The sequence below is a fragment of the Rutidosis leptorrhynchoides genome, chromosome 2 (assembly GCF_046630445.1).
Source record: "Rutidosis leptorrhynchoides isolate AG116_Rl617_1_P2 chromosome 2, CSIRO_AGI_Rlap_v1, whole genome shotgun sequence".
Classification (NCBI taxonomy): domain Eukaryota; kingdom Viridiplantae; phylum Streptophyta; class Magnoliopsida; order Asterales; family Asteraceae; genus Rutidosis; species Rutidosis leptorrhynchoides.
This window is the reverse complement of record NC_092334.1, coordinates 77,280,290-77,308,130: the sequence shown is the minus strand read 5'-3', so window position 1 is coordinate 77,308,130 and position 27,841 is coordinate 77,280,290. Positions and strand designations below refer to the sequence as shown.

The 27,841-nt window shown below is 37.7% G+C and overlaps 3 protein-coding genes across 4 annotated transcripts; all 3 read left to right on the top strand.

Annotated features, from left to right (window-relative positions):
- The first annotated feature begins 1,161 nt into the window (after positions 1-1,161).
- Positions 1,162-17,032, top strand: LOC139891050 (probable glutathione S-transferase parC). Its single transcript, XM_071873979.1, has 2 exons — positions 1,162-1,520; positions 16,601-17,032. Exons 1-2 carry the CDS (start codon positions 1,197-1,199, stop codon positions 16,940-16,942), a joined length of 666 nt encoding a protein of 221 aa, XP_071730080.1. The 5' UTR covers positions 1,162-1,196; the 3' UTR covers positions 16,943-17,032.
- Positions 17,033-18,894: 1,862 nt separating this feature from the next.
- On the top strand, positions 18,895-23,320 carry LOC139891049 (endoplasmic reticulum oxidoreductin-1-like). 2 transcript variants are annotated; one of them, XM_071873978.1, is made up of 10 exons: positions 18,895-19,200; positions 19,460-19,591; positions 20,232-20,490; positions 20,600-20,710; positions 20,869-20,987; positions 21,072-21,176; positions 21,269-21,471; positions 21,805-21,928; positions 22,035-22,207; positions 23,039-23,320. In XM_071873978.1, exons 1-10 carry the CDS (start codon positions 19,024-19,026, stop codon positions 23,070-23,072), a joined length of 1,437 nt encoding a protein of 478 aa, XP_071730079.1. In that variant the 5' UTR covers positions 18,895-19,023; the 3' UTR covers positions 23,073-23,320. The 2 variants fall into 2 exon arrangements, with proteins under 2 accessions (XP_071730079.1, XP_071730078.1); XM_071873977.1 differs by having other exon boundaries at positions 22,029-22,207.
- A 2,727-nt stretch (positions 23,321-26,047) lies between these two features.
- Positions 26,048-27,820, top strand: LOC139891048 (DNA-directed RNA polymerases II, IV and V subunit 12). The gene is made up of 4 exons (XM_071873976.1): positions 26,048-26,144; positions 26,234-26,279; positions 26,406-26,498; positions 27,570-27,820. Exons 2-4 carry the CDS (start codon positions 26,240-26,242, stop codon positions 27,590-27,592), a joined length of 156 nt encoding a protein of 51 aa, XP_071730077.1. The 5' UTR covers positions 26,048-26,144; positions 26,234-26,239; the 3' UTR covers positions 27,593-27,820.
- Positions 27,821-27,841: the final 21 nt, after the last annotated feature.

Here is a 27,841-nt window from a genome sequence, read left to right as displayed (position 1 = left end):
CAATTTATTTTAAACGCAATAAGACACAAGTACATACAAAATTCTACACTGAGTTAAACCGAAAATCCCTTAGCTTTGGTAACTAGTAGCTGCCAGTACATAGGATATGGACTGGTGGGCGCGAATAATTGTATATGGATCCATAGGGCTTGACATCCCCGTCCGAGCTAGAGCGCTAGCCTTTTAACGGACGTATGTTATTTGAGTTTAAGACACGTTGGTTTGCGCGTATTAAAACGAATGGGGTAATTATCACTATAGCGTTAAGTTTAGTTACCAGGGTGCTCTGTTACGTAGAATCTGTTGATAAACTTTTGATGAAATCTTGTGGTCTATCTTTATATATGTTTATGACTCGAGCAATTAAACCTATAACTCACCAACATTCGTGTTGACTTTTTAGCATGTTTTATTCTCAGGTCCTTAGAATGCTTCCGCTGTGATGTGCTTGTTGCCTGCATGGAGTCTCTCATGCTTTGTACAAAGTTTATTGCATTCAAAATAAAACTGCGTTGTGTAATAAATAATTGGACTGTGATGTCAACCTGTAAATTAAAGACTTATGTATTTTGGGGTTTTGCTTATACCTAAGCACTCGCCCACATGTTTATAACTTTCTATGTTTAGAAAGTCACTTATTTTAATGAATGCAATATTTTATCAAAACGTATCATATAGAGGTCAAAACCTCACTGTGGAATCAATGATTAACGTGCCGCGTCAATAGCGATTTTCACGGGTCGTTACAAAACCTCCCGTTACCATCGAGCTTCTGGCTGAGTGGTACAAATCTCCTGGTAGGCGCTTGCTTATATCCACATAGTGGTGCAGGTTCGAGTCCGAAGGGGTCTGGTTTTCCCACATATTGTGCATAAACCCATTAGCCACATATTGGTTGGTGGGGTCCTATGTCCTTGTCCTATGGCGGAAGCAGTACACAATAAAATCGAGTGGGTTCACCTAAGTGCGATGTTTCGAGAGTGGGTTTCCAGTGGAGGGTAATGGGAGGGGGACCAACCAAGCCGTTCTAAAAAAAAAAAAGAACAAACCTCCCGTCATACCTCTAAACAAAACTTTTCAACAAGTTTTTATACAAAATGAAATATAAAGCATAATGTCATGGGTGTAAAGTGAAACATTACCATCTTATAAATTAAACAACTTTATGCAATTTGTTAACATCTTTGAATTCTTCAATGGAGAAGGAAGAGGAAGTGATTTTGGTGAGCTTCTGGTCAAGTCCGTTTGGATGCAGAGTTAAAATAGCACTTGAAGAAAAGGGGATTTCTTATGAGTACAAAGAAGAAGATTTGTTCAACAAAAGCTCATATTTGTCTACAATAAATCCTGTTCATAAAAAAGTTCCAGTACTGGTTCATAACAAAAACTCAATATGTGAATCGCTGAATATAATCGAATACATAGATGAGGTTTGGCGTGAACGATCACCTTCTTTCCTTCCTTCTGATCCTTTTCAAAGAGCAAAAGCTCGATTTTGGGCCGATTTCATCGACAAACAGGTACTCGTTTGTTTTCAACATGGTACTCATCAAATTTTTATCATTACTCTTGTATTTATTTTTCATCGATATTTTAATTAGAAGAATTTTATTAGAATAAGGGGAGTTTAAGATTATATTTTTATTGATTTTTCTAACGAATATTTAAGATGTTAAAATGCATTAGTGTGTTGTAGATTTGAATAACAATCATAAAAGTTCTAAATTAACCGCTGTATTCAATAAATTTATACTCCTTAACTATAGTGTATCAAGTCACATGAATTTAATTATTAACAAATTATGCTTAATTACATACAATCGATTCAATAAATTTATACACCTTAACTATAGTATATATCAAGTCACATGAATTTAATTATTAACAAATTATGCTTAATTACATACATAAAAAAAAGTCAATCGATGCTTTTCATTTTCAATCTATATGAAATTCATTCAGTGTTGCTTCTTATCGTAATATTAAAACTGTTAAATGTAATATGTATGAATATGAATGTATTGATGTTGCTTCTTCCAGTAATACTAAAACGTCGCTTCTAGCCGAACGTATCCTCATTTCATGCGTTTGAGGCTAGGAGGTCAAGAGTTCTAGCCTCGCTCAACTCACCCTTTTAATTAATCTGCCTGAAATATGGAGCTCCAGATTGACTTTGAAGGGGTTTTCTCCTGGATTCATTTAGGATTCAAACCCGGTCTACCTGCCCTTCGGGATGTTTTAAGGATCGGGTTCCTGCAATGCGATTAGGGTTTCCTCTCGAAAGTGCGTGCGTGCGTGGCAAATGATCGCGAAGGTGACTAAATCCTCTCTGGGTGATGCCGACAAATTGTCTTTCAGAAGAAAAAAAATCTAAACTTGTTACTTTTTAAAAAACATTAGTTATTAGAACTTTTCAAATAAGGTTTTTCATGTTAACATGGGAGACCGGTCATTTCTACTCAGTTGTACGTAATGATACGCATAATGATCCGTCTCAAAATAGGCAAGCATCTCGGCAAAAATCTTACCCGGTACTACGCATCCCGAGTTTCCGACTCCTTTCTCGACATCCGTTTGACATCTTCCTGAATATTCTACCATGACGGACAAATGGCAAGACCAAGAACCGGATGACATACACACAACCGGCACCATACAGCCGGCCATGACAATCATAATCAAGCGTCGTGAAACCAGTCATCATAATCACAACCGTGAAGAAACACTTGGAACAAGTGTTCGGCGAAGACCCACCCGGCTAGACTGAGAGCACCGTGATGCCTTAACCGGAATCAACCTGCCGTCAGTACCATCACGGCATTCCAACCCGACACGAAGATATTCTCCCGGGACAAGCACTCTGTCCCGGAGAAAGTGCACTATCCCGGAGAAAGTGCACTACCCCGGAAAAGACGCTCTGTCCCGGAATGATCACCTGATAACGGAACGAGCATGCAAGCAAGTTGCATGCCACGTCAGCCCGCAAATCTAGGGAAGTTCGTTAGGATCTGTTATTCCCCACGAAAGGGACAGGTGCCACGTCACCCCTCGGGATTGACCAAGTTTGTTACAACCATGAAAGGGACATGTGCCACGTCACCATTCCCTCCTAAATATCTATAAATACATAAACAAGATCTTTCATTCGCACAACACTGGATGCATTAATGTTACTCTGCCCAAATCAATGACGGTAACATTACTCCAGTCGTTAACTTAATTCCGATCGGTGCTCCGATCACCATCCGAGTTAATCCACACTAAGATATTAACTTATTCGATTCTAATCGAATAAGGTTAATTCACTTGGTTGTTTTACGCCCTTGGAATCCAGATTTCAAATCGGGGTTTGCACAATTATTGGAGTTAAAACAATCAACCCACTCTTTTTCCCAAATTAAGCACTCAAACCCGAAATCTAAGCGCACCTAACGATTTTGGTTTGATCAAATGGCGCCACCTAAAGGTACGAACAACACAGTGAAACCAAGTAGCGAAACGGCAAGCAAAAAAGGTACGAACGATGACGTTCAGCCACCTTCGAACAAAGGAAACTCTCGTATATGGCCTGTCCAAGATCTCCCTGAAAAAGAAGAAAAGTGGGCACAGATGTTGAAAGAAATCAAAAGCTCCCAAACGAGCAATCACCAACATGGCCCAGCTGGTATTGGGAAGATCGCAGGACAGGCGAGCGTCCGACGGCCCCATAGGTCGACATTCGAGTCTCAAAATCAACCGGAAGCACAAGAAACAACTTTCGTTCGCAAGGGATGTGCATAGCACATCGTTATCCGAGCGCAAACGAATCGTATTCCTCGAGCCCGGAAGATCGAACAACCCAGAGACCAGTCAGATGACGTAAGACGCATCGAACGACCACCGGCGTCCGGTTGCTTCCAATCTATCCGCAGTTAAAGGCGGAATACGTTCGGAAAAATCCAAGGATTCGAAACAAATCTTCAGACCCAAATCGAAGCCTGAAACAAAACAAAACAGCAATAAAAAAGATAGAACAAGAAGAGAAGACAGAAAAAGAGAAGCACAAATGCTCACCAATGTCGTGGGTAAAATGGCTCAGCAAGTAACGGCAACGCCGTCCTTCGGGTATCAGCAGCAACAACAACAACAACAACAACAACAACAACAACATCAATAATTAACCAAGCAAAGAGGTTATTCATAACATCAAAAGACAACTTTTAAAGCCTGAGAATTTATAAAAGTAAGATGGTGCTGAAGAACAGAAATGTATAACAGTTGGAAGTAAAAAAGTGAAAAATTCAAGAGAAAAGCAAGGCTATTTATAGCCACCAAGGAAATAAGAAGTAATGACGAAAGTGGAAAAATTGCCCCTTGGAAAATGTTCCAAACCATCGATAAAAGGAAAAAGCATAAAAAGGAGGCGCATTTGCAGAAACTGTCTTTTCACGCTGACAAACATTAAATGCACATCCAATCAGGAAGCGTGGCCTTGTCTCGGAAGTTTGACGACGGTAACCGTTCCGGCTACCCTCATCAAACTGGGGGGACTTAATGATACGCATAATGATCCGTCTCAAAATATGCAAGCATCTCTGCAAAAATCTTACCCGGTACTACGCATCCCGGGTTGCCGACTCCTTTCTCGACATCCGTTTGACATCTTCTTGGATATTCTACCATGACGGAGAAATGGCAAGACCAAGAACCCGGATGACATACACACAACCGGCACCATACAGCCGGTCATGACAATCATAATCAAGCGTCGCGAAACCAGTCATCATAATCACAACCGTGAAGAAACACTTGGAACAAGTGTTCGGCGAAGACCCACTGTAACAACCCAACCCGTTAACCAACCAAAAACGCAAATAAAAAAAATTAAAACTGAGCTGACCAGATGGGGTGCGCGGCGCGCAACCCCACCTTTGCGCGGCGCGCACAGGGCCTGGCAGCCCGCTGTCCACTTTTTCCAATTATTGTAAAAAGATCTCTTGCTTCCCGACACCTTTAGACCAAACGCTTTTCACAACATTTTATATTGGTTAAAACTAACACGTTCCAATAATAAAATGAGTTTTACGAGACCGGGCCCACATCGACCGTTTTACGACTTTCGTACAAAGTACAAGTTTTTCAACCACATGATTTTTAACACAAAATAAAGACTGAGCATGGCGATTGGGGATACGCTACCCAATCCTAATCAATCCAAAAGCAAGATCTTCTAAAGCAACTATGCGAGTCCACTAGTCCCCACGCTTACCCGAGCCACCGTCTCCAAGCAAATCTATAAAAATGTAAACAACGAGAAGGTAAGCTAACGCTTAGTGAGTGAGAATATACTACATACATATATATGTATAAAATGGACACGCCACACAAATAATCAAATAACGCATACCGGAGCATCCAAGCATATAGGCAAGCTAATATAAGCATACCGTACGATCACTAAGCAACAAGTTAAGGATACATCAACAAACATAAGTTCACCAATGACAATGTGAACAACGCCAATAAGCTACACCCGGAGAGTTAGCTACATAACAACAATACGACAATATATATAGCAATATATAAACGTCCAAGGTTAACCCCTTAACCCAATACCCAAAGTCAACTACCACAATGAAGGATTGGCCGAACTACACGAGCCTTAGTAAATCCGCATACACACGAGACTACTATCTTCAACAACACAACATCGAGGTTGGCCGAACTACACGAGCCTTAGCAAATCCGCAAACACACGAGATCACTACCTCAATAAGATGACTGAACTACACGCGTCATCGTGAATCCGAACTACACGCGACTCACTTTCTCAATAAGATGACCGAAACTACACGCGTCATCGTGAATCCGCATCCACACGTGATCCACAGGGCCGGTCCTGAGTATAATGATGCCCAGGGCGAAATAATCAATTTATGCCCCTACTAAAGTTTTTAAACGGAATAACTAACTATTTAACCTTATACATTATAAATATTTGGAGGACATTCATTATTCTTTTCTAAAGGATTTTAATTTGCGTTATCTTTACTACGCTTATATTTATTATTTTCATAATATTCTCTACACTATATACTCGTAAGATTTTGTTGAAAAATCAAAACGTATATATCATAATATTAGAAAGTATATTTATGGCTATATACTTATGTTTTCTATAAATGTAAAAAAAAATAAATTAATTTGATTGTGATATTATATTCTAGTTATTAATAAACATTTAGTTTACACAAATCTTTATTTCTAATCTTTTTATAACTTTTACCGTAGATGTTGATGATTATATAAAAAAAATTAGGGTTCCCTAAATATATATATGGGCTCCATATATGAAAGTAGAAATAAAATTATAATGTTAGTAACTTTAAGGGGGTATATGTAAACTTTAACTAACTCTAGGGGGTTTTAGTAAAAAAAAAAGAAGTAAATAAATCAAAAGCAAGGAACGTTTTCTTAGATATGTGGACCTCACCCTAGCCTTCTTTGTACTTTTCTTCTTCGCTGGTTGAAACTCCATTAAAGCTAACCTAACAAAGCTTGATTTTTTTTAATCAACTTGAATAATAGCTGAATCTTTACTTAAGGCATAATATAGTCATCATAATTACATAATTCATTCGAAAATTGTCTAATATAACTGATGTCGTAGCGTGGGGGTACGAAATAGTTTATATTTTACTAGGAAAAACTATTAAATACGATACATTTTTACACAAGTTTTAATTATTTATTTACAAAATGGATATACCTAAACCTTGCTACAACACTATAGGCAGTGTACCTAATCGTAGAGTAGTATAGTTTTTAGTAAGTCCGGTTCGTCCCACAGGGAACGGGCTTATTGCACACTATATTTTAAACAATTATATTCGTACAAAATATATTATATTAATAATATATAAAAGGGGGTTTTACCGTTTAATGACCGGTTTGTCGATTTTATATTTTAAACGAAGCGTAAAGTAAATGACGATATTTAACTAACAATATAAAATAAATAACAATAATTAAAATGACAATAAATAAAAGTACGAGGAAAAATGAAATAAAATATATTATGCTTATTTAAGCTTCCGTAACCATGATGTTTGACGTTTTGATTATTTATTACCCTGGGTTAATTGTCCTTTGTCCTGGATTATTTGATAAGTCCATCTGGTTTTTGTCCATAACAGTCCATCAGTCATAAATATAAAGTACGAGTATCCTCGTCAAATTATCCTTATACCCGAAGTCAAATATTCCAACTAATTGGGGACTTAAACTGTAACAAGATTTTAATACTTTGTTTAATAATTACATCAGGATATCAACTGCGTGTAATCCAAGGTTTTAATACTTTGTTATCAATTATGCCAAGTGTCCTTGTACATAATTTCACCCCTGTTTTAATAATTCTAGTGACTATTAATCCATTCTCGTGTCCGGTTAAATGGACGATTATTCGTACATATAAATACCCCGCCCATCGTGTCCGATCGAGTGTATATGGTTATTTATAGGTACGTCCAATTGTAAATCTTTATATTAAAATTAACAAACTATCATTTAGCTAAACAAATATAAAGCCCATTAATAGCCCATAGTCTAATTTTCACAAGTGTCGTTCTTTTGTCCAAACCCCAATTATGGTATAAAGCCCAATTACCCAATTTTAGATATTTTTACCCCAACATCATGATTACTTCGGATTAAATAAGCATAATAATAACTTAGCTACGAGACATTAATGTAAAAAGGAGAACATAACTTACATTGAGTATTTATCGCGTAGTGTTACACGGTCAGAATTTCGACTTCAAAACCCGTAAAATAACTTTTACATAACCCAAACTAATCTAATATAACACTAATCTATACTATATATATATATATTATATATATATTTATTTATATTATACTACAGAGTATTATTATTATTATTTATTATATATTTACTCGCAGAATTCGTGACCTTTTATAGGCATTTTGGAATTTGGCAGCTCCGCGAGTCGTGGAGTTTTTGGCCTTCAAACTCCGCGAGTCGTGGAGTTTGAAAATCCAGCTCACAAACTTTTGGCTCCTAGCTTGTCGACATAATAAATATATAAATATAAAATATAAATAATTAATATAATTATTTATATATTATATTATATTCTTGTGCATAGCTGACTTGTAATTTTTGGTCCGTTGCGTCGGGCGTTGATAGTTGACTCATGTCCCGGTTCCGAATTTTCGAACGTCCTTGCGTACAATTTAATATCTTGTACTTTGCGTTTTGTAACTTGTACTCTTGTCATTTTTAGACGTTTTTCATTAATAAATTGAACCTTTTGAATTGTATCTTGTACATTTGAGCTTTTTGGACGTTTGTGTCTTCAAATCTTCATTTTCGCCTTTTGTCTTCGCACTTATTTATTTAAACAATTACAATGAAAATATAATACAATTACATATGAAAACCTATTATTTAGGAGGGATATTGCTATGAAATATATGTTCCTTTTTAGCCTTATCAATAACATCGCATGAACCGAAAATTTGATGCCCCCAAATTTTTGATGCCCGGTGCGGTCGCACCCTTTGCCACCCACCAGGGCCGCCCCTGGTGATCCACTTCACCAATCACAACTCAAATACCGACCCTTCGCCATTGGGGTTGTACAATCCACATCACAAGCGGATGTGATATCGTACACACGAAGTGTGCACCTTGCCAAAGGTAGTCAACCAAAACGCACAACCGTGCCAATTGGACCTATTACACAAGTCCATCAAATCCACCTATATGTGAAGTGAGCTCTATAACCGAGAACCACTTCACCCGACCCGCACTCATCCTACACATACATATGCACATAGGATATTAACATTCACCTTGTCGCCTTGATGAATGCCACCGAATAATCCGCAACCCGTCAATGGAAAGTACCTATTCCATTATCACAATTACAACAACACACTTAGAGTGGATTTACAAACCAACTCAATTCGACACTTAGTGCAAATTCGACCAATTGCACTTACAAACACAAAACGCGCCCAAACTAACCAATAATCACTAACACAAGTGAGAATGGTCCTTATATGCCAATTTAACCCAATTGTAAGTGTTAAACACTTATGATTCTCAAAATCACCCATAAACCCTAATTTTGACTTATTTCAAAATTAGTCTTTCAAATACACTATAATGGGTTCCAACACTTCCATAATCACTAAACTTAGTGATTAAACCCAATTACAAGTCCTAGTCATGGCCAATTTGTTCACCAACCCAAAACCCACCAACAACAACCATAAACCCGATTACTAGCATCACTAAACTCACTTCAAGAGTTTAAATGGGTTTATCTACAATTTAAGTTCAAACCCTAACTTGAATATCAAAATCAAACAATGAAATTCGGAGTTAGAACTTACCACAACAACCAAAACGTAGCTAGGAATGAGGTGAACAACTTTAACACTTGAGCTTTTGATCAAACCAAACTTCTTCTTCTCCTAAACCCCAATTCTCTCTCTAGAAATCTCCCTCTCTCTATAGATACTTGAGAGTGTGTTTGTGGATGTGAAAATGATCCAACAATGGATCCAAACCAGCTGATAAGTCCACAGATCCGGCCTCAAGTGAAATGACCAAAAAGCCCCTCATTAAACTAAAAATAGAAAAAGACAGGAATCTGTCGCAGGCCACGTGCGCGGCGCGCTCACCATATGGTGCGCGGCGCGCACCCACGTCTGGGCAGATTCTGAGCCTTTAATTTTATTCCACGCTTTACCCACTAAACGTACATCATTAATACTCTAAGTATAATAAATATTAGGGTCTTACAACTCTCCCCCACTTAGAATCGATCACGTCCTCGTGATCCTCGTCACTTAACCAACCGGACCTACACTCCACGGTCCTCAACATAAGTCCCAAACCGACTTTCCTAGGCAATTCTTCCCAAATGAATCGCCTCTAACAACTAAATCGTCACCCGCGATTTATCGAATCCAAAAACCGAGCACTAAAACCTTACTCATTCCCTCACATCGGGAAAACTCAACCAAATCTCGAGCCGAGATATCAACCCCTAGCATACCACACCAAGTACATCGCTAGTAAAAACCGCTCATCAAAATAAAGTCAACCATCTAAACCGACGAAGACCGAAAAGAAGTGAATCCTTACGGATAACACTCACCACTTAACATCCTTTGTAGTGCGCAACGCGGCCAATACGCAACTATTGTAACATCATAATCCAACGGCTAAAACCGATAGCGCCCAACGACTATGGCAACGCTAATCCCAATGTGTACAAAATCGACTATCGTCACACCCGTAACATCATGTGAGCGAAACACGACTATCGCATCACTAGTCACACAACATGGTCCTCACGACCCCACCATCGGCATATAAAACAACCGATAGATCACACATCCGTTAGTGTACAACGACATATAACAATAACTCATGGATAACGCATATCCATTCGCACACGGGGATGGTACTAGAATTTCCCATCGGTGCTCGCACATCCAACAACATGAAGGCTGGCCGAAAACTACACGCGCCTTAGTGAATCCGCAACCACACGCGACTCACTGCCTCCACCGCACAACAATCGGGATTGACCGAACTACACGCGCCTTAGTGAATCCGAACTACACGAGAGTCACTATCCCAATAGAATGACCGCAACCACACGTGTCATTTGTGAATCCGAACTACACGCGACTCACTCCTCAATACAATGACCGCAACCACACGAGTCATTTGTGAATCTGAACTACACGCGACTCACTTCCACAATAAGATGATCGAAACTACACGCGTCATCGTGAATCCGCAAACACACGCGATCCACTTCCCAATCTCAACACCGGATGAAGTCAGCGGACCCCGTCAACGGTCATGCTTCACCGATATAACACCACTCCCATGATGAAGTCAGCGGACCCCGTCAACGGTCATGCTTCACCAATCGACGCTCTTTTGACCTCATACAACGAGTAACGTAACATCGCGCTTTGCTACGCCATAGTGAATCCTAACAGATACCACTAACCATTCACACAATCGAACCGCCTATATCGAACATAGGCACAAAACGATAATTCTCTAAAAGAGAATCCACCACGCACATCCCTTAACCAAGGGATTTCACCTTGCTCGTCAAACACGTCCATTATCTCTCAACGAGATTACCACATTATCACCTCGGTGATAATTTACATCCAAAACCATAAGTACAATTTAACCGAAATTGTACTCTACCACAGTCGACCAAATCTAGGTCCCGACACAAATTCCGGATCTACTAAAAACGTCATCCGAAATCTCACACTAGGACTTCCTCGTGCGGGAGTGTAACTCCCCCACTTGGAACTACGTTCCATAACCGCATCTTGTACAACTGTACAATGCTACCAAAGGTAGACTTTACTAACAATTGGGTTCACACCACCCATCACCACATCTTGCTCCAACTTTGAGCATACTAAGGATCTTAACCTATTCTTAAACACTTCGAACGAAAAGTGTACCACAATTTACACAAACTATACTCTCGCAATCATCCAATTGCTTTAGTTTGTCAAATTTCACCCGATCACTCATGTACCTAAGGGTTTCAATTCGGTACCCTAAGTACAATGTAACCGCAACACAATCAGAGTCGAACACCACGCTAGTAGGTATAAAAGAGGCACCTAATGTCGCGTTACGTAGACTCCTTTACCAACATGCATCGAGATCAACACTCGATTTCTCGGGTTTCATCCCACCCGTCGAACCTCATGGTTCATCAACTTCAACACAAAAGCGAACATGCGCTTCACAACCGAACACCAAAACCCATTTCCATGGCTTGGTAAAAACATTTCCCAAATACTAAGGAATGCTTGGTTGCGCCAAGTCTTACGCCCTTCGCCCGACAATCAAACGTCACCATAGGGTACTTCCCTTAGGAACGTCACCCATATCAATAACATGCACAACACAATGCATCAAATAACTCAAACTCAACGTCACATAATAAATAATCAAAGGACATATTTATTAAAATGAAACGTACCTTAACGTCTCCTTGCCGCACCCGTCTCCGCTAACTTGGGACATTCCGACTTACGATGTCCTTCTTCTTGGAAAATGAAGCACACCATGTCATCACCCTTTGGCACCGAACATTCCCAAGACTTGTGACCCCTTACGCCACAATTGTAACATCTAGGCGCGCTAGAATCCGATATACTCGTCCGCGTACCACCCGTGCTCACACTCGGACCCTTAGTCCTCTTACTTGGAGCACCATACGAAACAACCCTTCTCTCACTTGAAGGTTCACCCATATTTGATCGCGAATACGACTCGAAACCCCTAGCCATGTTGAATAACTCCGCAAACGAGTTCACATGACCAACGCTAATCTTACCCTGCAACTCATCATTCAAAGTTCGATAGAAATCTTCCATCAACATCCGATCATTCCCAATATACTCTGGGCAAAAACGAGCCTTCGCCATAAAGGTCGTCTTGAGAGTATTCAAATCCATGGAACCTTGTTGCAAATTTCGCAACTCATTACGCAACTCCGACAAGTCGGCTGAAGTCCGGAACTCCTCGAAGAATTCCTTCTTAAACTCGTCCCATGATAACGCCATAAACGGTTCACCGCCGACAAGATCAATCTTACCATCCAACCAATCCTTCGCCCTACCCCGTAACAAACTATTAGCGAGTCTTGTCTTTTTCTCGGGAGGGCATTCAATAGTACGAAAACACCCTTCGACATCCGAGATCCAAGTTGTGCTTATCAAAGGATCCGGTTTTCCGTCGTACATCGGGGGTTTAGTCCTCATGAAGCTCTTAAGACAACGCTCCATTTCACCACTACTTTGAAATTCGGAATACTTCCTATCCATTTCTTCTCGAAACGCACCCATTTGCTCCGCAACGGCGGCCGCAACTCTAGCGTTAAACTCTAGATCGTTCGTCTCGATCCCGTTTCCCGTCGCCATTCTAAGGAATGCAAAAGCGATTAGATCACGAACGTATAAAGCACACACAATACCGCCCCCATCTTGCTAAACACTCGTCGTACATCACTTGCTAGACACGATGTGCACCCGTAATAAGGTTTGCAAGTCCTTATTACGCACACACGCCGTATCAACTCGTTAGTACAACGACCGCCTCGCTCGATGATATAAACAAACACAAACAAAATTCTACTCGATATAAGCACACGCGAGAATTATTATCACAACACAATAATATATTAATAATATCCGCATTACTAATATAAACGTTAGTCCACCTACAAACAAGGCACTAACTACAACTTATTTCGACCCGTACTCCTACAAGTCCCGCAACAAATTAAGCACACACAAAAGTCTAAGTCTAGGCACCTATCTCAAGTCACCTAAATCCCTTAGACCATGCTCTGATACCACTTGTAACAACCCAACCCGTTAACCAACCAAAAACGCAAATAATTTTTTTTTTAAAACTGAGCTGACCAGATGGGGTGCGCGGCGCGCAACCCCACCTGTGCGCGGCGCGCACAGGGCCTGGCAGCCCGCTGTCTACTTTTTCCAATTATTGTAAAAAGATCTCTTGCTTCCCGACATCTTTAGACCAAACGCTTTTCACAACATTTTATATTGGTTAAAACTAACACGTTCCAATAATAAAATGAGTTTTATGAGACCGGGCCCACATCGGCCGTTTTACGACTTTCGTACAAAGTACAAGTTTTTCAACCACATGATTTTTAACACAAAATAAAGACCGAGCATGGCGATTGGGGATACGCTACCCAATCCTAATCAATCCAAAAGCAAGATCTTCTAAAGCAACTATGCGAGTCCACTAGTCCCCACGCTTACCCGAGCCACCGTCTCCAAGCAAATCTATAAAAATGTAAACAACGAGAGGGTAAACTAACGCTTAGTGAGTGAGAATATACTACATACATATATATGTATAAAATGGACACGCCACATAAATAATCAAATAACGCATACCGGAGCATCCAAGCATATAGGCAAGTTAATCTAAGCATACCGTACGATCACTAAGCAACAAGTTAAGGATACATCAACAAACATAAGTTCACCAATGACAATGTGAACAACGCCAATAAGCTACGCCCGGAGGGTTAGCTACATAACAACAATACGACAATATATATATATAGCAATATATAAACGTCCAAGGTTAACCCCTTAACCCAATACCCAAAGTCAACTACCACAATGAAGATTGGCCGAACTACACGAGCCTTAGTAAATCCGCATACACACGAGACTACTATCTTCACCAACACAACATCGAGGTTGGCCGAACTACACGAGCCTAATAAAATCCGCAAACACACGAGATCACTTTCTCAATAAGATGACCAAAACTACACGCGTCATCGTGAATCCGTATCCACACGTGATCCACTTCACCAATCACAACTCAAATACCGACCCTTCGCCATTGGGGTTGTACAATCCACATCACAAGCGGATGTGATATCGTACACACGAAGTGTGCACCTTGCCAAAGGTGGTCAACCAAAACGCTCAACCGTGCCAATTGGACCTATTACACAAGTCCATCAAATCCACCTATATGTGAAGAGAGCTCTATAACCGAGAACCACTTCACCCGACCCGCACCCATCCTACACATACATATGAACATAGGATATTAACACTCACCTTGTCGCCTTGATGAATGCCACCGAATAATCCGCAACCCGTCAATGGAAAGTACCTATTCCATTATCACAATTACAACAACACACTTAGAGTGGATTTACAAACCAACTCAATTCGACACTTAGTGCAAATTCGACCAATTGCACTTACAAACACAAAACGCGGCCAAACTAACCAATAATCACTAACACAAGTGAGAATGGTCCTTGTATGCCAATTTAACCCAATTGTAAGTGTTAAACACTTATGATTCTCAAAATCACCCATAAACCCTAATTTTGACTTATTTCAAAATTAGTCTTTCAAATACACTATAATGGGTTCCAACACTTTCATAATCACTAAACCTAGTGATTAAACCCAATTACAAGTCCTAATTATGGCCAATTTGTTCACCAACCCAAAACCCACCAACAACAACCATAAACCCGATTACTAGCATCACTAATCTCACTTCAAGAGTTTAAATGAGTTTATCTACAATTTAAGTTCAAACCCTAACTTGAATATCAAAATCAAACAATGAAATTCGGAGTTAGAACTTACCACAACAACCAAAACGTAGCTAGGAACGAGGTGAACAACTTTAACACTTGAGCTTTTGATCAAACCAAGCTTCTTCTTCTCCAAAGCCCCAATTCTCTCTCTAGCAATCTCCCTCTCTCTATAGATAGTTGAGAGTGTGTTTGTGGATGTGAAAATGATCCAACAATGGATCCAAACCAGCTGATAAGTCCACAGATCCGGGCTCAAGTGATATGACCAAAAAACCCCTCATTAAACTAAAAATAGAAAAAGACAGGAATCTGTCGCAGGCCACGTGCGCGACGCGCTCACCTTATGGTGCGCGGCGCGCACCCACGTTTGGGCAGATTCTGAGCCTTTAATTTTATTCCACGCTTTACCCACTAAACGTACATCATTAATACTCTAAGTATAATAAATATTAGGGTCTTACACCCACCCGGCTAGACTGAGAGCACCGTGATGCCTTAACCGGAATCAACCTGCCGTCAGTACCATCACGGCATTCCAACCCGACACGAAGATATTCTCCCGGGACAAGCACTCTGTCCCGGAGAAAGTGCACTATCCCGGAGAAAGTGCACTACCCCGGAAAAGACGCTCTGTCCCGGAATGATCACCTGATAACGGAACGAGCATGCAAGCAAGTTGCATGCCATGTCAGCCCGCAAATCTTGGAAAGTTCGTTAGGATCTGTTATTCCCCACGAAAGGGACAGGTGCCACGTCACCCCTCGGGATTGACCAAGTTTGTTACAACCATGAAAGGGACATGTGCCACGTCACCATTCTTTCATAAACATCTATAAATACATAAACAAGATCTTTCATTCGCACAACACTGGATGCATTAATGTTACTCCGCCCAAATCAATGGCGGTAACATTACTCCAGTCGTTAACTTAATTCCGATCGGTGCTCCGATCACCATCCGAGTTAATCCACACTAAGATATTAACTTATTCGATTCTAAGCGAACAAGGTTAATTCACTTGGTTGTTTTACGCCCTTGGAATTCAGATTCCAAATCGGGGTTTGCACAATTATTGGAGTTAAAACAATCAACCCACTCTTTTTCCCAAATTAAGCACTCAAACCCGAAATCTAAGCGCACCTAACGATTTTGGTTTGATCAGTACGCAATCTAATTGGTTTTATCTCGTGATCGTTTTTGACATTTCCTCTCGTCACCTCAAATTATGTAGCTAGCTAGTGAAGTTAATTTGAACTCGAGACTTATTGATAGGATATCATGATCCCAACTACTAGGTAGCTATCTTGAGAAAAATGTGATTAATAAAACCCTTAAATAGTAATATATACGAATATGAATGATTTGATGCTGAATCTAATAGTTTGAGTTTTTTTTTTTTTTTTTTTTTTAGCTATATGAAGCAAGCAAAAAGATCTATAGATGCATTGGTGAAGAACAAGAAAGTGGGAAGAAGGAAGTAATAAGAATCTTGAAATTGGTTGAAGGAGAGCTAGGAGACAAGTCCTTTTTTGGGGGAGACACATTTGGGTTTGTTGATATAACACTTGTACCATTTTACAGTAGATTTTATGCATGGGAAACTTTTGGCAAATTTAGCATTGAAGAGGAGTGTCCCAAGATAGTGGCATGGGCCAAAAGGTGTACGTTAAAGGAAAGTGTTGCAAAGTCTCTTCCTGATCCAATCAAGATCTATGACTTCATTTTGTATCTCAATCGATATTTGGCAAAGTAAACAAGTTGAATAAAGTTGCCTGATCCGTGTCTTGGAATCATCAATGGATTTAATTACTATGTGGTCATAATATATACATGTGTTAATTTATAGAGCCCTTGTTTTAATAATGATGTTTTAATGTGTTAATGCTTAATTAAACTATTTTTTTAACAACGATTTTTTGGCATAGTAGATAATTTATTTCAACGATCCTCATCATTTGCACGTATAACGCACGTTCGGGCGGACATCCGAACCCGATCGATTAAATTCAAGATAGAAAAGGGTAATATGGTCCAAAAGATTAATTATATAATGAAGAAAAAAAGGTTGTGTACGCATCATTATCATACTATTTAATCCGCTTAGAATGAAATATGTGAGATATAGAATTATTGATGGTAAATAGATTGATTTCTATCGAGATTAAGAGATTGTTTTCGGAAATACCCAAGAGACATCAATCATAATTATCATTCATACCACACGAGTACAATTTTAGTTGAATTTAAAATGAAAATGATGATATTTTTATTATTGAGTTTAATAGAACTACCACAATTATACATTGAGCACCTGACATTACAATTCTTAAATGTTTAATTGTGAAAATGTATTAAATTCAATGGCGAAAACATCAATTATCAAAATAAAAATGGATGATGATAAATTTTTTTAACATCAATCTTAATAAAATTATGATATGATTAAATGCTTTTATTATACGGAATATATATATATATATATATATATATATATATATATATATATATATATATATATATATATATATATATATAAAAGTGATGATATATACACAACTATTTCTTATCAATACATAACTAAGAAGTTTTAAACCAAGGGCGAATCTAGCTATATACCCCTGGGGTCACGTGACACTACTAGTTTGAAATTTTTTAGTAGAAATTACTCTTTAAATTGTACAGGACATCACTAAATTTAACTGTAGGACAAATATATTTTTTAAATAAATATTTTTTCTTTTAAATTGTATAGGACACTACTAAATTTAACTACTCGGATCCCATAAATTTTTTGAATTTGTAATCTTTAAAAGGTAAACTACAACTAAAATAACATTCAGATATAGTTAGTATTGAAAAAAATTTCAAAACTCCATTAACTTGTAATCGTGAAATCGTCAGTGTTTTAAACTATAGTAATGTCATAAAGCATATTTGGTTATTAATTGTGTGTTAATATAAAAATATCGTGTACAAATAATCTTCTTAACGCTGCATTCTCGAGTTTTTTTTTTTTTTTTTAACAGAAAGGAAAGGAAATCGACAGATTAAAAAAAATAGTGATTCTCGAGTTTTTATTTTAAGTGGAAAGGAGAAGAGATGAGAGGATTAGAAATGATAGTATATTAGTACAATTATATTTTATTAACAATACTCTTCGCTCATATTTGAACGAATTAAGAAGAATAGTAAAAGACTCTCATCCCCTTTCTTTTCCGCTCATCTCCTTAAAAAATAAATCGGAGAATACAGCGTAAGAAAAAGAAAAAAAAGTAAAAAAAAAAGGTTTTGCTGTATCGGCTAAGAATCAGTTGGCGATGTGGCATCATGTTCAGAGTACTCTTTGTTCCTATTGGTTGAGCTACGTCACACGCATTACAATGTCGTGTCTCATGCCAAACCTTTTCCATTTGCACCGCCAATTTAATTCAACTAATAATTCACATCACACGCGCTGCATGACTATTTCTAAACTAACACTCGTACCATAAGTATAAATTAATTAGTACTCCGTCTTACTGTGCGTGTAATTTAATAATCTTAATTGCGAGTATTATTAATTAATTAATAATATAGAAATTCAGCCTATCTTAGTTTAGACCGCCATCTTGGCAACTTCGTAACTGATTCCTAATTTTTTCAAAATCTGTGTGTCAAAGTCTGGTAGCAAGTAATTAGTCGGTGTTTCAATTCAATTCAATTGAATTCAATAAATAGGATTTTATTTTCACTATTGAATACCAAAACATTGTATTGACTTTTGATCCGGTCTCCAATTCAATTTTTAGATCAAATTAGGGTTTCAGTGAATTTGTTCACGTGCATGCAAAATTAATGGTGGAAGTAGAGATCAAACAGAAGAAACTTACTGATGGAGGTAATTTGAAGAACAATAAATGGAAATGGAGAGTTGTTGGTGCAGTTATTGTAGTTTTACTTGCTGCATCTTTAACTCCATTGCGCCATTCTCGCAAGTTCAATTTCATCCGTTCTCACTGCCGTTGTTCTGAGGTTGTTTAATTCGTTATCTGTTTGTATGATTTCTATATCTTTGATTTTTGTTGAAGTTTGAGATACAGAACTCGAATTTTATATTTTATTTTCTGAAATTGGAAGTAGTTAGACAATGTGGTTAATTAAAAATTTGGTTTATTGAAGTAGTTTAATTATTGGTGAGGTTTGGTGAGTTGATGGTTTTTGGAATTAGATTTCGTGTTAGTTTAGATGAGCATGTTACTAATTTTATGTTTACTCGTTGTTAATTGAGCAGGATTCTCATAAATATACAGGAATTGTTGAGGATTGTTGTTGTGATTATGAGACGGTTGATAGTGTTAACGAAGCGGTTTTATATCCGTTACTGCAACAGCTTGTAACAACTCCTTTCTTCAGATATTTCAAGGTATCATTTTCACTATTTGAATTTTATTTACCAGAGTTTTCTGTTGTCATGATTATGCTTAAAGTTCAAAAAGGCTTATTTTTTGAAAGAAGGTTATTAAAGGACATCTAACAGTGATTAAGGTGTCGTTTGTTTTACGGTCTGCAGACCTTATTATGTCTTATATTTGCGCGCTCGCGGACGTTTTTACTGCAGACTGTTTGTTTTTCCGAAGACATAAGATTTTTTTTTTTGAAAGACAAACTCACACACACCATTAACACGAATATTTACAACCACGAATATGTCCCAAGTGGGACTTGAACCCTCAACCTGTTGGTTGGAGGGCCACCACGATACCGCTGACATAAGATAAAATAATGTCTTATTTTGTCTGCAATCTCGCATACTTAGAAATGTGATTCTAAGTGCCGCAGACAGGATTAAGTTATTTTGTAGACATAAAAACAAACAGTCTTCAGTATTCAACATACAGACCTCTAGACCACATCTTTTTTACAGACATGGTCCGCAGATCTTCAGATCAAAAACATCTTAAAAAACAAACGGCATCTAAGTGTCTTGTTTATTTTACAACTTTAACCTCATTGTACACGGGTAGTTATGACTTATGACCATGAACTGGTTTCACCTATGACAGGTCAAGCTATGGTGTGACTGCCCATTCTGGCCTGATGATGGCATGTGCCGACTTCGTGATTGCAGCGTATGCGAATGTCCAGAAAATGAGTTCCCGGAACCTTTTAAAAGACCATCGCAGAACATTCTTGCTAAAGATGATCTTGTATGCCAGGAGGGAAAGCCAGAGGCTGCTGTTGATCGTACTCTAGATGCCAAGGCATTTAGAGGCTGGGCAGTAGTAGATAACCCATGGACTAATGATGATGAAACTGATAATGGTGATTGCCAACACTACTTTTATATTCTGTTGAGTTATTAGTCATCAGTTATGCCTTTTGTTTCTTTAAGAAATCTATTAGATGCTGATTGGTATTTTGTAATCTGCAGGTGAAATGACATATGTAAATTTGCAGTTGAATCCTGAACGTTACACAGGTTACACTGGGCCTTCAGCTAGAAGAATATGGGATGCTGTATATTCAGAGAATTGTCCAAAATGTATGTCAATGGTTCCCGTTGGGCGTATGCTACCAGTTCTAGTTTAGCAGGCTGAAAAATAAGTCATTATAAGTTGATAATCAAGTGTATGTTTGTTTATTTCTTAAAAAGTTCAATTACTTTAATAAATTAATGAACTTTATCGCCTTTTTGGGTAGATTCATCTGGAGAAAGCTGCCAAGAGAAGAAGGTGTTATACAAGTTAATATCTGGTCTCCATTCCTCAATTTCAGTTCACATAGCTACTGATTATCTACTTGATGAAACTACCAATCAGGTTTGTATCCTGTATATGCGCTTTAGTAAGCCTTCGTATAGGTTAAATACCTTTTTAACTAATTATACAATGGGTGCAATTCAGTGGGGTGCTAATCTTCAACTGATGCATGATCGTGTCTTGAAACATCCCGAGCGTGTGCAAAACCTGTACTTTACTTTCCTCTTTGTTCTCAGAGCCGTAACAAAAGTGAGCCTTTGCCAGAATTTGTTTCTATCAATTTCTCTTATATAAGTGTTATCCCGAATGATGTTTTTTGTGTGTATTTTAATGCATTACAGGCAGCCCCTTATTTAGAGCAGGCTGAGTATGACTCTGGTAACCATTTAGAGGATCTGAAAGCCCATTCGTTAATTCGACAACTGGTTCACAATCCCAAACTACAAGCTGCATGTCCTCTTCCATTTGATGAGGCAAAATTGTGGCAAGGTCAAAGTGGACCTGAACTGAAGCAACAAATCCAGAAACAGTTTAGAAACATCAGGTCACTTTTGCTACACCCTCTAATAAAAAAGGGATTTTTTTTTATTCAGTGTAAAGAAGATTTTTTTTTTTTATTATTTTTATTATTATTATTATTATATTATTATTATTATTATTTTTTTTTTTTTTTTTGTAATCAGAGTTAATGCATTAGTTATAACAAAATGCAAGACTTTAGGCAAGTGTTTGATCTTTTGGGTCAAGTTGACCACTTTCAAAATCTTTTTATAAATATATTTGGTTTTGCCCCGACCCACATGCCCATCAGGTTACATATATGTTATGATGCTAATATCTTCTTTTATGTTATAACTGAAACTTGTACATTTTGCAGTGCCCTTATGGATTGTGTAGGGTGTGAAAAGTGCCGTCTGTGGGGAAAACTTCAGGTTCTTGGACTCGGAACTGCACTAAAAATCCTATTTTCCGTTGATGGTCAAAAGCACCCAAACCAGCCTGTAAGTATCATATACTGTATCTTTAAGAGTTTCACATCCCTTCTTTAATATTGTGATTTTTCATTGGTCGTTATAAATATATTATTATACTGTATCATAGTTGCAGTTGCAAAGGAATGAAGTGATAGCGTTAATAAATCTACTAAATCGGCTCTCGGAATCACTCAAATCTGTCACGGATATGGGTTCATCCGCTGCTATGAATGGTTTGGTTCAAGAAAGTCCTATCAAATCATTCAGTTTAATTCAAAGGTTACAGGATTCATGGATGGCTCATTGGTAATTATATTTCTTGCTTATATTCTACAATATCCAATATAGGTGGCAAAACTAGCCGGCCATTCTGATTGGGGAACTATTTATGTTTGGGATGATATATTGTGTCGATCCAGATTTGCCCAAAAACTCCTCTTCTCCAATGTTTTAAAATAATTAAATTACTTTGTGTGTCAAACATGATTTCAAATATTGAATTATTTTAATTTTAATTAATCAGTACATATAAATTATTTTAAATTATTTATTTAAGATGTTTTATGCGATAAATATACAATTTTGGCAACTTGTCATATTTCCTGTTATCCCGGTTCTTTTTTTGCATGCTCGACCCATTTATATAGAAATTGCCACTTTTACTTTTTCTGTCAGAGGTTTATAGTCTACAGCAAGCGTCGATTTATTGGCGTCTTGACTGCCGTTCAGAGCCTAAATTGAATTCCAGGCAGGTCTTAAAACTCATGAAAATTTGATTCTACCATTTTCATGGCGTCTCAATTTTATTTTAATTTTATTCTACTTTTAAAAAAAAAACTTTATACTTATTGGCCGGAGGTCCATTTAGAAGCAATCTCTTTATTCATCGAATAGAGAGAGGGATGACTTTCTCTACGTTTGAGAGTGTTTTCACTCTGGGTGGAGAAATGACTTGTCTTTATTCTCGGATAGGGGAAGGATTGTCTACATCTCACCTCCCCATACACCACCCATTGTGGTATTGGGTTTTGTTGTTGTTGTACTGCTACATCTTGCTTGACCCATTTATATCATATCTGCCACCTTAATTTTTTGCCAGTCAGATGTTTATAGTTGACACTGCTGCTACTTTTTCAGGAGAAAGAATGTGCCTATCTCTCCGCAATCTTGAACTCGCAATGCTTTCAGTTTTCAGAGCGACCCAAATCAGAGATGAGACGAAGTAGATGAAGATACACAAACACATACAATGTGAATATAGAGGGAAACAACCACCAAATGTGATGCTCAAATGGACTTTCATGTTAACTGAAATGCTTTTGTTGTGTAAGGTGTTCATTAACATTTTTGCCCTACTAGTGGGAGTAAAATTTAACTGTTGTATGTTAGATTGTTTAAAAGTGGTGGTGTTTCTCGCTTCTTTTGCTAGCAGTCAAGTACGATTAAAACCAGTTAATTTTAGTCGCCGCCTCATAAACATCACGGTTTTGGGCATAACATTAGAAGTATTTAGGTGGTTACCTTATTAGTATATTCGTATCATAAGAATTGAGAACGTAACGAGGACATAACAGTATAAGTAAGACTGCCGTCTGAAGTTTGGAACACGTGTTCAAGTAGTTGGCAGGTACTTGATAGTGAGTTATCTTTAGGGTTAAAGCTTCAAATTGGCTATATACTTTCTCAAATGTCCCGATGTCGTCCATATACCCATTTGCGTTTCACTGTCGTCTACAAACTTTCAAAAAATGTACCAATGTTAACATTTCGTTACGGGTTATCTGCTGAACCGGTAAAGTTAATTATAGTAACTTTTTTTTTTTTTTATATGTCCCGATGTCGCCCATATACTTTCAGTTTCCGTTTCGATGTATCACCGACGTGTCATGACTACCTAGAAGCCACGTCATCAGTTGTTTTCGTTACAGGTAAAAAAAGTATAGTGGGCGACATCGGTACGTTTTTTGAAAGTTTGTAGACGACAGTGGGACACAAATGGGTATATGGGCGACATCGGGACATTTGAGAAAGTATATAGCCAATTTGTGGCTTTTAACCCTTATCTTTATAAAGAGAAGTAGCAATGTTATAAACAATTTGCATACGTCTCTTTGTTACATGTTTCGAAGGTGAAGATGAGGCAATGGCAGCTCAAAATTGACAAGTCAAGATGGTGACAGACTGATGATCGTACTCGGCTTCTATCTAGAGCGATCGATTACTTCTTGGCTTGATTCACGACACATTTTTCTGCGTCTATTCTCTACCTCTTTGCATATGCCAAATCATGATAAAGCTGTATAAAAAAGCATAACAACAAGTATTGTGTAACAGACATGACCAAATTATGTGAAAAAAAGACCCTCTTTCCCCTTATGAAAACGGCAAGGAGAGAAAGTGAAACGACACACTGACGTTCTACTATTAGGATAGTTAGGAATTGACCTATTAATTTTTATAAGAAAAAGTTATGTTGTTGGTCCACGTGGATTGCGTCATAATGCACCTAGGTCATGATACTTTTTCGACGTGTTTGGTCACTGTAGTTTCACTAATTACGCGGTTGGTCCTCTCACAGGCGGCCGTTAGAGAAATTTCGTTAACTAGTGACGTGTATCTTATACCGCAAGAGTATTTTCGTCTTTTTAATTATTCATCCTATTTCTCATTTAATCACCGTCTCAAAAACCTGGAAACTATCTCAATGTTCTTGAAACCCGTACATGACTTATTTTATTGAACTCACTTCTTTAATATTTTACTTGTGATGTATCAACTTCTTTCCGTAGAAAGTACATTATTTGAAGCCTTTGAGTACCTCTAAAACAGGTACAAACCCTAATTTCTTCGTATAATCAAATCAAATAGATGTGTAAGCTAACTACCTACCGTGACATCCTGCGAAGATACAAGATTGGATCAGACTAGAACAATGGCGAATCCATGATAAAATCTCAATGGGTCTCAATTTTTTTTTTCAAAGCTAACTATAATTGAAGGGCACTTTAGTGATTGTTTATTTTCAAAAAAAAAAATCTTAATTTTTAAAGATATATTGGGTCCTATAGTTAAATTAGTTGTGTCATATATAATTTGAAAAATACATCGTATAAAATCTTTCACACTAGTGGGGTCATAGGACCCCGCCCCCAATGCATTAGACTCGCCCTTGCACTAGAACCACCACCGGAAAGTGTTGAATATTTAATAATTTTCGTTTTTCTTGGATCTAGGGCTATATACTTGGTCCATTTCAAGTTTTAAATCATGTTGAACTTAATTGATTTTGATTAAATTTGGCTGATCTTAAATCGCCTATAAGACAATGGATATTGGGGTGTTTCTTTCAAAAACTAATGTCAGTTGTCACTACAAACGCATGTATTGGGGCATTTGTGGTTAAACAAATTTGGGCGTTGACTTTTGAGAAATGTTAAAGATGAGCGGCATTTTTAATTATTTAATTCGTTTCTACCTTTTTATCACTTTTTAATTTAACCTTCAATTATATTTTGTCACAACACTCACAATCCTCCACAACAACTTTTCTCACTACAACCCCCAACTTTAACACGTCACACTAATTACAAAAAAAAAGCACATCTTATACACTCCACATTACAGTCACCAATGTCCGTGATCTAAATTTATGAGTAGCTTCCAAAATGGATTTGGATTTTGATATGAATTTAGAAGTGGTTTACTGTTTATGATCTGCAAATGTTATTTAAGATGAAGGTGAAGGAAAATGGAAGGCGGAAGGGGAAGAGTGAGTTAGATGACGAACGAATAGTTAAGAAGATAAAGTACCCTCACATGTCATGCATTGCATGTCACTAATCAACGAAATGTTCATAACGGTCGTTAGTAAGAGAGACCAACCGCATAATTAATTAAATCTTCATAGACCAATTGAGTAATTAGTAAAAACTACGATAACCAACTAGGTCGAAATTTTTTTTAATGCTAACGTGCAGTATGAAAGAAACTACGCGCATCATCTTTTCCTTCTATAGTGATATATCTTTTCCATAACAAAAATTAATAAAGCAAATCAGGCTTTAATTTGCAACCAAAGGAAACTTGAGGGTTTGTTTTAGAACTTTTCACAGTTGATTATTGCCTCCGTATTTTTCATATAAAAATGTCCCAAATTAGCTCCCAAATTAATTAACACAGCCCCCGTTCACAGAAACCCTAGGGGTTTTCCGCCAGTATCGCTCTGTAGCTCCAACGATCACAGGTACGTCTATAAGATAATTAGATTATTTTTTAATTCTTAATATATGTTATTCTATATAAGATTTTGTTGTTTTGCTTTTAAATTTGCAGTAATCAATGGATCCACAACCTGAGCCAGTTACTTACATATGTGGAGGTTATTCTTTATATATGTAATTGTGTTATATGTAGTGTAATTTGTGAAAAGATTTATTGCCTTAAAGCATGTTTATGCAAATTTTCAAAATCGTTTTAGTTGATTGTGCGTGTTTACGATGTATAGATTGTGGCCAAGAGAACACCTTGAAGGTTGGTGACGTCATTCAGTGCCGAGAGTGCGGTTACCGCATTCTTTACAAGAAGCGAACTCGCAAAAGTAAGAAGTTACTGTTGGTGATTTTAGTGTCATCCAATGTACATTTTAGTTAGTTGCGATTTACTTGAATGCAGATGTTAGCTAGCTATACTTACCAACGGGTCCGGAGAGTGTGGAGTACACGCCCGTAAGAGTTGGCTGCTAACTGTCGCGCAAAATGCGGGGGTCAAGGGGGCTGCGCCCCCTTGCGGGGTCCAAGGGGCAGCGCCCCTGGCTGGGGTCCCGCTCCCAGGTGAGCGGGCAGGGGTCGAGGGGGCAGCGCCCCGAAACCTCAACAGAAATTGCACTATTCGTTAACTAGAAAAGTTGCATTCGAATAAGTGTCAGAGAACGGGTATGCCTTTTGGTATAACCGATTTTCCCGCCAAAATTGAAGGGTTACACTCTTTCGGTTTAACTGTTATCCTATATCAGTTTATGGACGTTTTTTGTTCATTCATTCTGCATTCATAAAACCAACAGAAACACACACATATTCTCTAACAATTTGATCAGTGATTTCGTTGCCCAAAACACTGATTGCGTTCTTGTTTGATCCCTGTAAAGATTTCGTGCAACCGTGGCAATCGTAGGGTCGAAATGCTTTATAGAGATAGTGATTACACGATTCAAGAACGAATCCGGCAGTCAATTCATACCCGATTTCTAACAGTTACTCCCCTGTTTGATACATAGTATGCTTTTGCTTATGTGAATATTAGCATATATAAAACTATGACACATTCATCACGCTAAAAATTGTCATATATGTTGAGAGACTTGTTAGCAGATGAAGTATTGTTTAATATCGTATTATGATAAGCCTCAAAATGTTTACTTTCGAAGGCCTGATTTCTTATGTTAGAGATATATAGTTATTGTCATTCTTATAAGTTTCGAATAACCAAATATGGTTATGGCCTCTCCATGTAAGTAATTGATATGTTTTAAGAGGCATGAATTTTAATGTTGCAGTGATGTACAGTAATGTAAATGCTTGGTTAGTCTTTCTATAGCTGCATGATGAATTTAGATTGATGCACTCTTTTTACATATATCAAACGTATTTTGATTTGAATTTATTTACTGCAGTTGTTCAGTACGAAGCTCGTTGAAGAACGCTCCATGGGGAAGCTTGCATCATCATAAATAATTATCTTTAGCACAATTTAATCAATATATAACAAGGGGTAGCTAACTTGTTACAATGTGTGTGAATTGAATCTAAGAGAATCTTATCTCAAATGCAGTGTGATCGTGTTTTCTTTTCAGTTGAATGTTTTGAGTAACAATGTTGTCCCATATTATGCTGGTATTAAATCTTTTCACTTGCACAAAATCACTTGAACCTTTAAATAATCCGT